At 46.3% G+C, this 13,602-nt stretch overlaps 2 protein-coding genes across 2 annotated transcripts; both read left to right on the top strand.

Moving 5' to 3' along the window:
* Positions 1 to 252: 252 nt before the first annotated feature.
* Positions 253 to 3,484, top strand: LOC123408919 (pentatricopeptide repeat-containing protein At3g61520, mitochondrial-like). Its single transcript, XM_045101943.1, has one exon. It carries the CDS (start codon positions 356 to 358, stop codon positions 2,159 to 2,161), a length of 1,806 nt encoding a protein of 601 aa, XP_044957878.1. The 5' UTR covers positions 253 to 355; the 3' UTR covers positions 2,162 to 3,484.
* Positions 3,485 to 10,520: 7,036 nt separating this feature from the next.
* Positions 10,521 to 11,521, top strand: LOC123412589. The gene has a single exon (XM_045105540.1). The coding sequence runs from the start codon at positions 10,706 to 10,708 to the stop codon at positions 10,949 to 10,951; it is 246 nt and encodes an 81-aa protein (XP_044961475.1). The 5' UTR covers positions 10,521 to 10,705; the 3' UTR covers positions 10,952 to 11,521.
* Positions 11,522 to 13,602: the final 2,081 nt, after the last annotated feature.

The following is a 13,602-nucleotide window of genomic DNA, read 5'->3' as shown; positions in this document are numbered from 1 at the left end:
ATTATTCAATATCGGTATAGTGTCGGTGTTCTGTTCCAGCCTTTCCAAACTGCATAATCGTTTTTGGGGACACCCAAAATTATGGAACGAGTTTTTCCTCTCTCCTTTTTGAGCATCTGGAACGAGTTTTTCCGGAATGCTATTGTAGCGCGAAATGCATGAAAGCCTCTTGACTAGGGGGCTTTTGCCTTGTCGAAATAGCCCAACAGTCCAGCCCACCATTGTTTTTAACCATCGCCACACTCGCCGGAGTCGCCGCCAGTTGACACCTCCTTCCTTTCCCTTCTCCGCGCCCAGGCGAGCTCACCGCCCCGCCGCCTCCTCTCCTTCCGTCCCGGCGCTTCCGCCTCCAACGATGTCCGCAGCCAGGCGTCTCGCCGCGGCGCTCCCTAGACCGCGAGCTCAACACCGCCTCTCCTCCGCCTCCGCCGCCTCCCCACCCACTCCCGCTCCCACCCCGACCGCCTCCTCCGTCCTCGACGACCTCCTCTCCACGCCCACCCCTTCCGCCTCCGCCCTCTCCCTCCTTCGCGACACGCCGTCCCTCTCCGCCGAGCTCTACTCCACCCTCGCCGCGCCCTCCCACGCCCTCACCCCCGCCTCCCTCGCGCTCCTCCTCTCCCTTCCCTCATGCCACCGCCTACCGCCCCCATCCGCGCCAATCCTCGCCGCCCTCCTTTCCAAGCTCCTTGCTCGTCCTTCCTCCTCTCCCGCCAACGCAGCTCGCTTCCTCTGTGCCTCCCTGGCCGCTGGCGCCCCGCCGCCAGCAACTTCTGCCTTCAACACCCTCCTGGCCGCGCTCGCTCGCGCCCGAGACCTTCCGGGAATGACCCAGCTCTTCTCCTCCATGCGGGACGCCGCCGTCAGACCCGACGTCGTCACCTACGGCATACTCGTCAATGGCCTCTGCAAAGCTGGCCGCGTGGGGGACGCCCTCAAGGTGCTCGATGGAATGTCTGGTTCAGGCTCTGACGTGCGCCCGGACGTTGTCACGTTGAACACTGTCGTGGATGGGTTGTGCAAGAGCGGGAGGGTCCAAGAGGCTGTGGCATTTGTGGAGGAGCGGATGAAGAATGTGCATGGATGTGCACCCAACACAGTTAGTTATAACTGCTTGGCCGATGCATTTTGCCGTGCGGGTAATGTCGGCATGGCAAGCGAGATGGTGGAGAGGATGGTGAGGGAGGGCGTGGCGCCAAATGTCGTCACACTGAACACGATTGTGGGTGGCTTGTGCCGGGTAGGGAGGATTGGTGGTGCGCTGGACTTCTTTAGGGAGAAAAGAACTGTTTGGCCTCAAGCCAGGGGTAATGCGGTGACGTACAGCACTCTGGTTGGGGCTTTTCTCCATACCAACAATGTGGGTGTGGCCATGGAGTTGTTCCATGAGATGGCAGATGAAGGACACTCACCAGATGCAATCTTGTATTTCACCATGATATCGGGATTGACACAAGCAGGGCGGTTGGAGGATGCTTGCTCCATGGCGTCGTCGATGAAGAAGGCGGGCTTTAAGCTGGATGCAAAAGCATACAATATTCTGATTGGAGGATTTTGTAGGAAGAAGAGGATGCATGAGGCTCATGAGTGGCTTGGGAAGATGAAGGAAGCTGGTTTCCGGCCAGATGTGTACACCTACAATACCTTGTTGTCTGGTTTGTGTAAAGCAGGAGATTTCCTGGCTGTGGATGAATTACTGGGGAAGATGATTGAGGATGGTTGCCGGCCTTCTGTGGTAACCTTTGGTACACTTGTACATGGATATTGCAAAGCTGGTAAAGTAGATGAGGCGATGAGGATTTTCCGTTCTATGGATGAATCTGGTATTCAACCCAACACAGTGATATACAATACTCTGATCGACTTTCTCTGTAAGAGCAGAAATGCTAGTTTAGCAGTTGAACTGTTTGATGAGATGAGCGAGAAGCATGTGCCTGCAAACGTAACAACCTTCAATGCATTGTTGAAGGGGCTTCGTGATAAGAATATGCCAGAAAAGGCCTTTGAATTGATGGATCAGATGAGGGAAGAGAGGTGCACTCCTGATTACGTGACCATTGATGTTCTCATGGAATGGCTGCCTGTTATTGGTGAAACAAACAGACTAAAGAATTTTATGCAGCAAGTGGGGCGAATGGCACCAAAAAGGACAACTACATAAGAATATGCTAGTTGGCACAATGAAATAATCTCTCTGAAACTATGGAGGCACGAACTTCGCTTCAGCTTAATCAGCAGTTACAATACCCAGGTGGAATTTGTGATGGGAAGGTCAGAGCTGATCAGAATTGTCTGCACTCTGCAATCATAAACTGCATTTCAACAACACGTTAAATTATAGGCCATAATGAATTATGTGCAATCTCAGTCGTGGCTTACGGTGACAACTGGTTATGTTTTTCAGTCATCACTAATCATGACACTGTTGGTTGGGTACTCATCAGTTCCTTTTATGGTGTTTGTATCCATGAGCGCCAGTATTGAGTAGTGCAGAAAGCAGTTATATCAGTGCTCAGCTGGTCAGTAGATATTAGTGTAACAGGCAGCAACACATTCTTGGCATGCAGCCGTCTACATTAAATGAGCTCTTATTCTTCATCAGATAATTATTGCTGAAGAGACTTACTGATAGAATATGCCTGAAAAGGCCTTTGAATCAATGTTCTTATGGAATGCCTGTCTGTCATTGCTGAAACAGAAAGATGGAAGGACTTTATGCAGCAATGGGACAATGCGGCACCCAAGATGATAATGATAAGAATATGCTTAGTCGACACCAAGAGTTTTGCTTAAAGGAGGAGGCCATGAGTTTTGCTTCAGATTAATCTAGAATAGCAATACCAAGGTGTAACTTGTGATGGAAAGAGCTGTGTTTGCTAGAAAACCAGCTGCTGAAGCCTGGCTGTCCTAATATAACGCCTGCCCCTGTGATCAGAATTGTCTGCACCCTGCAATCATAAATAGCCAGCAGTACGTTCAGTTATAGGCCATACTGAATTCTGTAGGGTCTCATTCATCACATATGTGATATGTGACAGATGCCCAAGTTTTTCTGTGCTAATCAGGGCACTGACTCGGGGGCTCATCGGTTCCTTTCTCTGGTGTTTGCCGGCACCTGCGTTACAACTGAAGAATGCAGAGGCCGATACCTTGCACATTTACAATCTAATCACTTCAGCGCTCAACTGCTTAAAAGATAGTAGGGGGGCATACGGCAGTACATGGTTTATGCAAACATATATATCAAGTGATCTCCTTGTTCTTCAGCAGATAAAGGTGATAGTTGCACTTCGGAAAGATAAAAAAACGTGGGCGTGTAAGGGTGGATTCTGTAAAGAAGAAAGCCTGTTATATTACCATATTTTATTTATTATGATTGAAGAGAGCGTTGAGTTCTAATGGTAAAAGCATGTATGCGCAGATTTCTTGACAATTGTATAAATCTTGATTTGAAAATTCTAAGTGCGTACTATGTTTGGATTTATTCAGAATTGCATATTCACCATTTTACAGGACAACTTACCTTGGAACACTGCAATTAATCACCGTAATTATATACGTACGTGATGGTACCCTGGTTAGTTCTGACAGAGCATCAAACCCATGACAGTTAGTTTACCTCATTTTCACCGTGCAAGAAATTGTATGCCTATTAAATCTGTCTGATGGTGGAGGAGGGACTGTCTAGTTGTTACAGCGACATATATATGGTTATAAGACATTCCATATTTCACATCCTCATCTTTCCAGAAATAATATGCCTGTTAGTTCAGTGATTGTGGCTTTGCATTTGAAATCTTAGATATTCGATCAAGCTCTAAATTTTCAGTTTGTTGCCAGTATGTTCATGTAATAGATAGCTTCAGTGAGGTTGCACCTCGCATCTGCTGCATATGGCTAGCAGTTACTACATGGCCGAGACAAAAAGAAATGCTGCCAGTCCAAAAATGTTACTCCTTCCGATCCATAATAAGTGTCGCAGTTTTGAACTGGAGGTAGTAGTTGAAAACATCCTAACTTTGATGCCTTGCAGGGTTCAGCTGGAATACTTGCTGTTCTTTTCACCATTACCTCATCCCTGTACCATCCTTGCTTGTCAATTTCGATGTTCTTGGGACTTGCAACAAATCTTTGCCGAAAACAGAGGGGGAGATGGATGCAGCTCCGATACTGATGGCTTGACAATCTAATAAATTGCACTCCCAGGAGGTGCACTGCGCCGTGCTGCATCATAAGCATCATCATGATAGAGGTAACTGAATTCATGTCCACCTGGTCAGTTCTGATTTTGCTGGCAAATGCACACAACAGAGATATACTTGTTTAACGTAATGGTTCATACTCGAGTTCCTAATCACTCTACCAAACCTGATATGCAACTGGTATCCTGAACTTGTGAACAACATTATTACGATTCAAGCTCCTACTAATGCTAGGCTTACTTTTAAGACATTTGAAGTAGCAAGTGCCGTGCAAACATGAAACTGAAGGAGGCTAGCAAGAGGAGTGATCCATTGGTGTTGCTTTTTTAAACGTCCAAGCATGAATTTTTTCCAGAGCTGCGTTCTAATGTCTAACCATGATGTAGTTATGGTACAAGTTAACAGACTTTTGTAACCTTAACAATGACCCACGTGGACATCTCACTTGAACAATACTCCCTCCTTAACTAAATATAAGACGTATTTGCAGGTCAATTTAAACTGCAAAAACGTCTTATATTTAGTTACGGGGTTAGTATATTACTATCTCAACGTCTTAATGACCTTACGACCGTCAAAATGCATATTTGCCTCGAGAAAAATGTGAATGCATCTGCCCGATAGGACTAGCTTTATAAATTATAATCACATAGCTTTGTGTATGCGGTGATATCTGACATCCTATGTTCAGATGCAGGAAACACATGTTAGAGAAATGCGGCAGATGGCATGGAAAAATGGGAGAGTTAACTTGACTGAAAGTAGTACTCCTACTAGCAGATAGCGTGCATTCAGACAAGAAGAGAGGTTCAGGTGCAGATTGGAGAGAAGCAGAGGGTTGCCGGTGGTACGCTTCCTGTCAGTTGATGACAGCCATGTATGCTGACTTGCTCGTGTGTATTGTTTCCTCTATCTACTACAGTACCGGAAGTCATGGGGAAGTCAACAGAAGCCATGATTTTCGAACCGGCCAGCAGAAACGGAGTTGGCAAGTCCGAGGCTGGTCCAGTTTTGGTAAATTCTGTGTTTCAGTCGGTGGTAAATAAAAGCCGTTTTCACGCCTTCGGTAAACAGAAACGCCGGTAATTTTTTGCATTACCTTTGCATTACCTCCAAACCTGCATTATTCATATCATATGCTATCATTGCTTAAACAGGGGAGCCGTGTTAAGCGGGTGACTAGTACTGAGTCATGGCTAATGACGAAGAATTCAACTAATACTGCTCCAGTACAAGTAAGACTTGTATGACCCAACATTTGCATGTTCCTTGTCGTGCAGGGAGGTGACAAGGAACTGACGGCCGGAGCTTCCCGTCCATGAAGCCGGAACCCTGGTCCGGTACTCCGGTCACCCGTAGCAATGGCACATTCAAATCACAGTGCCGTCTCATCTCATCCAGGGCAGTTGATTCCAGGTCGCTTGATTGATCGCTACATTACAGTCCAGTGCTTTCTCCGAAGAATATGGCTTCAAGTTGCAGCAGAATTCTACGTACATCCAGCCAAGTTGGTTGGTTGAGGCCAAGTTGGCTCGTGTTCCTGCCTGCGACCTACTGCATCGATCGGCAACGGCGAGTCAAGATGATCGGTGAGCAGCACTCGCTCGGGACGTTGAAATCCATGGCATTGACATGGCATAGCACGCGCTTCCGGCCGAGAGTTCCACAAGTCACGTTCTCCTCCTACGAAATGGTCGTAGGTTTCTCTCGTGTTGCCAACATGCCGGCATTACGATTCTTTACAAACAATCTTATACTAGCTCTATCTCATGTACCAAGGTGGAGAACGGTATTACCGTGTACTGAAGCTGCGACGATTAATATGAATGAATCGGAGGATGGTACAAAAATATGGTCATGTCGACAGGACGCCACGGAAAAATTCTTGTGCAGCTCAGCCGCCTCAGCTTCCACATCGTAACACCCAAATCCACAGTTAGCGTCCTTCGCAAGAGGAAAATTATTTCAGTTCCAGCGCATCCTGGTTAGCACTGGGGTTTAGTATCGAGCTATGGTGGTATAGACAAAAGTTTAGACCAGAGTCAACCGGCAAATAGGAATGCATGTGATATTTCTGGCACTAGAACAGTAGCCAATGCCACTTATTACTGCCAGATACCGTGTCGCCCTTGAACTCCGGCGCATTCCAAATAAGAAGAAGAAATACGTGGAGTTTCGCTCGTGCAAGCCATGTGGAGTTGTGACGGAGCGGCTTATCTTAACACACGTAAGTATGAGCATTTTCTTGGAAGTTAGCTAGGGTTTTTGACTCTGGACGGACACGCCGCGCGCGAGGTCGATCGTGAGAATTCAGCCCAAATTCGCAGTACAAGGACAGAGCAGTCAGAGCTGCATGCATGCATGCACGGGCGTGCCTGCTTGAAAATTCCATGCAACGCGACCGTAACAGTGTTAGTTTTGACCGTAACAGTGGACCTGTACGTGTCACGGACGACCGGAGCACGCATAGCCGATGGATGGCGAAACAAAGCTTTTTTCCTTTCTGCCTAATTAAGTACGTCTCCATCGGTCTCCAATGGATCGGAGTTGCTCGAGTCAGGCTAAGCTAGCTAGACCCCGAATCTGCCTTGTCTCTCAAGGCGTTTCCCTGGTCTCAAACCCAAACTTGCTCTCTTGAGCATCATTATTCTTCTCTCCTAGCCAGACCATTTTTCAACTATAATTATTCAGATAAAAAAAAGTATGAAACAGATATAGTACTCCTTCATTGTCATCGTCGGAACTCACGAGATCGCAGCGCGCGTGCTGGCGAGTTCAGTCCAACTAATCGGTCTGCGTGAGTTGGATCACCGGCACTTTGCCATGGGTACGTGTATACTCCCTCCGTTATTAAATATAAGTCTTTCTAAAGGTTTCACTGATGAACTACATACGGATGTATACATACATACTTTAGAATGTAGGTTCATTCATTTTGCTTCGTATGTAGACACCTAGTGAAATATCTTAAAAGACTTATATTTAGGTACGGATGGAGTATATATCACACGTGCGTACGCACGTAGTGCTTTGCTCTGGTCAACACGTACGGCAAGTTCTGCCTTCGACCTTTGTTCGTCCGTGTGAGGCGGCGCATGCAGTTTTGTTAGAGTACCGCAATGGCACGCAAAATTGTACCACGACGTCATTACCTGACGGCGAAGAACAAGACGAATAATACTCCCTCCGTTTTTAAATATAAGTTTTTTAGAGGTTTCACTAAAAGACTACATACAGATGTATATATGTATATTTTAGAGCGTAGATTCATTCATTTTGTTCCGTATGTAGTCCTTTAAAAAAATCTCTTAAAAGACTTATACTCCCTCCGTTCCTAAATATAAGACATTTTAGAGATTGCACTATGAACTACATACGGATGTACATAGACATATTTTAAAGTATAGATTCATTTATTTTGCTCCGTATATAGTCTCCTAGTAGAATTCCTAAAAGGTCTTATATTTTGAAACGGAGGGAGTATTTAGAAACGAAGGAAGTACATGTACATGCATGGGTCGTTTTGATGGAATGCTACCACACCGTATCGACCGATCGATGATGGAGCTAGCCACGAATTCATGGTCTCGCGTTGACTTTTCGCGAGAGATCAAAGAAAATGGAGCGCTTACGTTGATTGCCTTCCTACGGTTCCATGCTGCTAGTAGTGTGCGGCACTTGCTGTTCCAAAGTCTTAAAAGCAGACCTAACAAGTACTAGGAGCAGTTGTGTATCAGGTTTGGCAACATGCGGTAATGATCCAACTCAAATATTCTAATGACAAGAGCAAGAGGCATAATTGCCTCGTCCATGATGCGAATGCATCTGTCGATGACACTCGCCTTAGTTTTTTTGACAGAGGACGAATTTTATTACTCAATATGAAGCATCAAGTCAATACTATGAAAATAAATATACATCATTTTCTTTTTACATAGTTAGGATACACATAACCAACACCAATATACAGATATAGAAAATTATCAACAAAAAGCAAAGTCATATAAAACCAACGCTATGCCTAAACAAGCATAAAACACACACAAAACAATCAAATCCGCGGTCGACAACCTATAACAATTACTATATCAGCACCAACCATCTCATGACATCACAAAAACATCGAGGTCCTTCAACAACAACGCCTTCAAAAAAAGGAGCGACATTCGCGTGCCATCGTCACTAGATTTGATAACCAAAAGTTAGAGTCTAGGTTTTCATCCTAAAAGATTAGTCCTAACAAGTCCGAGCAACGCCTTTAACAAACTCAAGATGCAATTTTTTTTGCACATACCCCAGTAAAAAGGTTTTTAAAGATCATTGGTGTGTGAAACCATGGCCCCGAGCAACATTTTGGCAAGATACAGGAACTGATGTCGTTCATGTGTTGAATGAACACGAATCGGAGGCTGCCCGGTGGTGTCAGTCAGTTGATGACAGCCATGTGTTGATGTATCCATGCTGACCTGATCCTGCCTCCTGTTTTCTTCTACTACTACCGAAAGTCAATGGGGAGTCAGCGGAAACCATATGTGTACGTAGTCACGGAAAAGTCCAGCGCCATCGCAATTTTCGCAAATCTTTGGCTGTGGTCGGCGAAAAGGAAATCGCATTTTCACGCCTCCGGTAAAACCGTAAAAGTAAATCTCGGTAGTTCCTATCAGAAATTACTGTGCTCCGCGGCCTTGAAACAGAGATATCGAGACAACGAGAGACCAACACAGAACTGAGATCGAGTTAAACCACTGCATATTCTGATCGAGTTTAAAAATCACTGTGTTTGTTTAGCAACTGAGTTGCTATCTTCAAAGCTGTGTTGTTGTTGTTGTTGCATTCAACCAGCAAGTAATTACGCGAGTAGTATGTTACATGTCGTGCAGGGCGATGACAACAAATTGACAGTCGAAAGTGGCCTTCCTTCAAAGCTGGAACTGAGTCAGCCTGATCTCATCCAGGACATATAATTCTTTGATTCATTAAAGAAAATTCTCCCGGTGGCGGTAGAGTTCTGATCCCCCAAGTTGAGACAGCTTGGTCGTGTTTTTCCTGCCTCCGACCTACTCCGCAGCAGGTCAAAGTCGCCCGGCCGAGCAGCACTCGGGAAGTAGTTGAAATTCATGGCACGTCGATCACGCACGAGAGAGTTTTACAAGTCACAATCTCTTCTTCTCAACCGGTCGTGGGTATTGACAAAGTTGGATCGACACCATCACATGTAAATGATGAGAAAACAACATAAATTAAAATAGTTTTTTTACGTGCTGCATTAGACAAATACAAAAAATAATAACACTCACCCCCACACGTAACAAATGCGAGTTTTGCTCCTAAAAGCTACGTAGCTCGAGCAGCTTAACAATTATCACCAAGTACGTAAGATGCTACGAAAAAGGTGCGAGCCTGGTGAACAAACCGTGGCAAAGTTTTGAGCACTTTCTTGGAAATTAGCTAGGGCAGGACACCGGATGAGCATTGAAAATCCAGGCCAAGTTCACGACGAGCGTCCCTGCTTGAATTCCAGGCAATGCAATGCAATGCAAGCACAGAGAATTCAAATGCTTTGACCGTACGTATCAGTTGAGAGGTACGTACGTATCGGAGACGACCCAAGTACACATTGTCGACGACAAACCAAATTAAGCTTCTGCCTAATCAATTACGCCCAATTGATAGTCCCCGTTGAACGCTAGGTCAAACTAGACCCGCCAAGTGCCTTGCCCCCCAAGGCGTTTCCCTGGTCAAAGTAAACCACATTTCCACGTATGTTAACACATACTGTATGATCTTCTACAAAAAAATAAAGGAGCTTCTTACAAGAAAAATGGACATGTATTTTTCATGGATAGTTGCATCAGAAGAAAGATTGAGTCATGGACAGTTACAGGAAAAAAGATCGAGTCATGGATATATGCATGCATGTACGAGTAGTATTTGTTCCCATGCATGCCTGCGGTGGTCAAGGCGGACGGCACGCTCGTGCCTTCGACGTGTTTTCGTGCGCGCGCAGTTTCTTACCTCTCCATGCACGAACGCACGCACGCACCGCCGGGGTGGCAAGAAGAAGGGAATGGATCGCTTTCGTTTCGACGATGGAATTCTACGACGGAATGCGGGATACCGACCGCGCCCGCTCGCCGGCGTGTCGCGCGCATTTGACTTTTCATCATAGAACCGAACGAACGCGCGAAAGCCAAGTCGCCGCACGTAACCGGATTGCAACTTCCTCCCTGCTAGCCTCCACGCACCATCGTCGACCGCCTCTTCGATCTCCCCGGCGTTATATATAGGCGGCTAGCTCATTCCATAGCTTCTACTACTACCAAACCACCTCGTTGAAAGCACGCACACAAGCTTGCATCTCGACGACGACGACGACATTGCCAAAAACCTAGCCTCCAAGCCCCCTATACCACTACAACTCTACAAGCTTGTTGCGAAGGGAGAAGAAACAGAAGAAGAAGAAGAAGAAGAAGAAGAAGAAAGCCAAGGTTGACGAGGGATCGATGGCCGTCGCGGGGAGGAAGATGAGGCTCGCGCTGCCGGTGATCGTGGCGGTGCTGCTGCTTCTGGCGGCGCTCGGCGAGGCGCGGCCGTTGGGCGGCGCCGACTGGGCGGCCGCCGGAGGGACCCCGCTGCCGGGCGCGTCGACGACCATGGCCCAGGCGCTCCGAAGGCTGTACACGCAGCGGCTGGGCGGGCCGGGCGCCTCCTGCACCACCAACAGCCCCAACATCCCCTGCCCGCCATAGAGGCCGGCCGGCCGTCGTCCGGCGCGACTCAATCGACCGGCCGCCCTCCGTCCCCTCCTCTCTCTCTCGGGTTCAAACTTGTTTTTGACGGACCAACCCGGGCGGCGGTAGCGGGCTCACGGCATGCGCATGTTTTTTTTCCCGCCGGCTGACTAGCGGCCGGCGATCGACGACATGGTTGGATTGGTTGAATTCGTTGGTTGGTTTCTTGGTGAATTCTTTTTGCCCGCGCGCGATTTTCGCCGGGTGTTTATTTGTACAGAAGAAAAGATACTCGTATACTTCGTAGGATCTGTTTGTTGTTTGAATGAATAAAACATATAGGCAAAACCTGCAAAAGCAGTACCAGCAACACATGTATATACCTTTCTCTAAAAAGTGACATATATTATGTATGCTTCGTGGCCATTTGTCAAATCTTTTTTTTTTTAATTTTTTTGCGGGGGACGGATTCAGTCATTTGTCGAATCTTAACAAAGCACAGTTTTGTACTCTAACTAAACATACGTGTAACTTGCCTGGAAGTGGAAGCTGACATCCGCGTGCGTCACTCATGGCCTCATGAGGCCAAACGGCAGAACTTTTCATGACACCACGTGTAAGCCTACGGTGATGCCAGCCGTTTCTTGCAGGTAGGTGGGCACCTCGGCTACAATTTTGTCCTTCCCGGCTTTGTTTTGGCTGGCGGCGAACACAAGTCGTCGTAGGCGGTGGTCACCTGGGCCAGTTCGATCTCACGCTGGACGCCAACATGGCCTCACTTTCACGATAGCAGCTGCCGGCCTCTCCGCATCCATCAATACTCATCTTTTTGTCCGCGGCTCGGTGTTTCACTTCCAGCGTCAACAGAATGACTCATTTCATCCGTCGTCGTTTGTTTAGGGTTACGTGGATAAAACGAATGGTCCAACGCGTATATCCACTATCAAAACACGTCCGCGTCGATTTATTTTCGGCTTTAATTTATGATTGAAATGCGTCGGCCTGGATGTGAAGCGGACAAGCGCGCCTTTTCGATGTCCATCCCAACCATTCGCGGTCAACATAATTTATGACGGTTGCCCTCCTCGGATCCACACTTCAATGACCGCGGTCGATCTTTTTTAATCCGTGCATGCGGTGGGTTCCGTCTCATCTGCTTCCAGATCGACCCCGTCCCCATCTTGCCACCCCTCTGTTCCCTCGTCGACGCCCGTAGCCAGCAGCCATGGCCGGCGCCGCCCAAAACAAAGGCAACCCCCCTGTCGTCTTGACCGCGTGCTGCGTCCGAAGGAGGTCGCCTACCTTCAGCATAAGAGGGGCCCTCGTAGAGGTGCGCGTCCGTGTTGCGCCATCAACAGCCATGGTCGGCCTCGTCCAAAACAACGGCAACATCCCGGTCGTCTATGCCCGCGCGCTACTCCCGGAGGAGGTCGCCTACCTCTAGCATAAGAGGGGGCACTGCGCCTGGTGGAGGAGCACGCCCGTGATGTGCCACCGCCGCCACCAGCACTACTCGCGTCGGCAACGCCCGCCCCCCGCGTCAGCGCAGCCCGACCTCACCACCGACGACAAGAACGCCTAGGGTGTTTTTTCTATTTATAACATAATGGAGGCGCATGGACTCTCGTCGGTCTTCGTGATCGGCTTTTAATGTTTAATTAATGCTTATTTATTATTATTGAAAATATTTTTTTATGCGTTGACAAAAAATGGGTTAGGCCAGCGTTGGACGTATGCGATGATCCAAATGCAGAAACGGACGATGGAGTCTGCCGGACCGACCCAAACGGATAAAATAGGACAAAATGGCCGTCCGTTTAGATCGGCCGGCTGGAGTTACTCTAAACCCCCCTCTATACGTCTGTGCGGCCGGTCCTGAAAAAAAGTTCTGATTGGAACGGATTTTTGAAAATTCAATTAGAAATGCATTAATGAGATCCATTTCATGTATCTAGCTAGATTTCGGATTTTTTGTGCATGTGCGCAAATGCATGCAGTTTGCTATTACGCCATGGCATGTAGGGTGCCTATGTCTCGATTATAGCAGGACGTAAAAAATGTTCTTGATAGATAAAAAAATGTAGAGTCTGTTTGGATAAAGTAGACATCAAAACATATAAATATATAAAATTTTAGTAATGTACTTAAAAAAATGTATAGTGTGTATTAAAAAAGTATTCATCATAATATATATATATATATATATATATATATATATATATATATATATAAAGTTTTAATCATGCATTCAAACATATTCATAACGGATACAAGAAATTTACAATTGTCTATACAGAAAAGTATAAAAAAATATGTTAAAAAATGTTAATAATGTATATAAAATTTTAAACACATATATACAAAATACTCCTGGTGAATAAAAGTGTACAATGTGTATGCAAAAAGTAGAGATAGAAGATATGTAATAACGATTTTAATCATGTAACTGAAAAATGTTAAATTTGTGTATAGGAAATGTTCCCAGCGCTAAAAATGTTGAACGTGTATGAGAAAACGTTGGCAGAAAAAAATATGCTTGAAAGAACTGTTAATTATGTATTTAAAAAAAATTCAACGCATATGAAAAATGTTTCATAAAATGTTAAGTGCATATCAAACAACTTTCTTGTTCTATAAGAAAAATAAATCATAAACCAATGCAAACCAAT

This window comes from Hordeum vulgare, chromosome 7H, assembly GCF_904849725.1.
Source record: "Hordeum vulgare subsp. vulgare chromosome 7H, MorexV3_pseudomolecules_assembly, whole genome shotgun sequence".
Lineage (NCBI taxonomy): Eukaryota > Viridiplantae > Streptophyta > Magnoliopsida > Poales > Poaceae > Hordeum > Hordeum vulgare.
The sequence above is the reverse complement of the archived record's forward strand: the minus strand, read 5'-3'. Positions and strand labels throughout refer to the sequence as shown.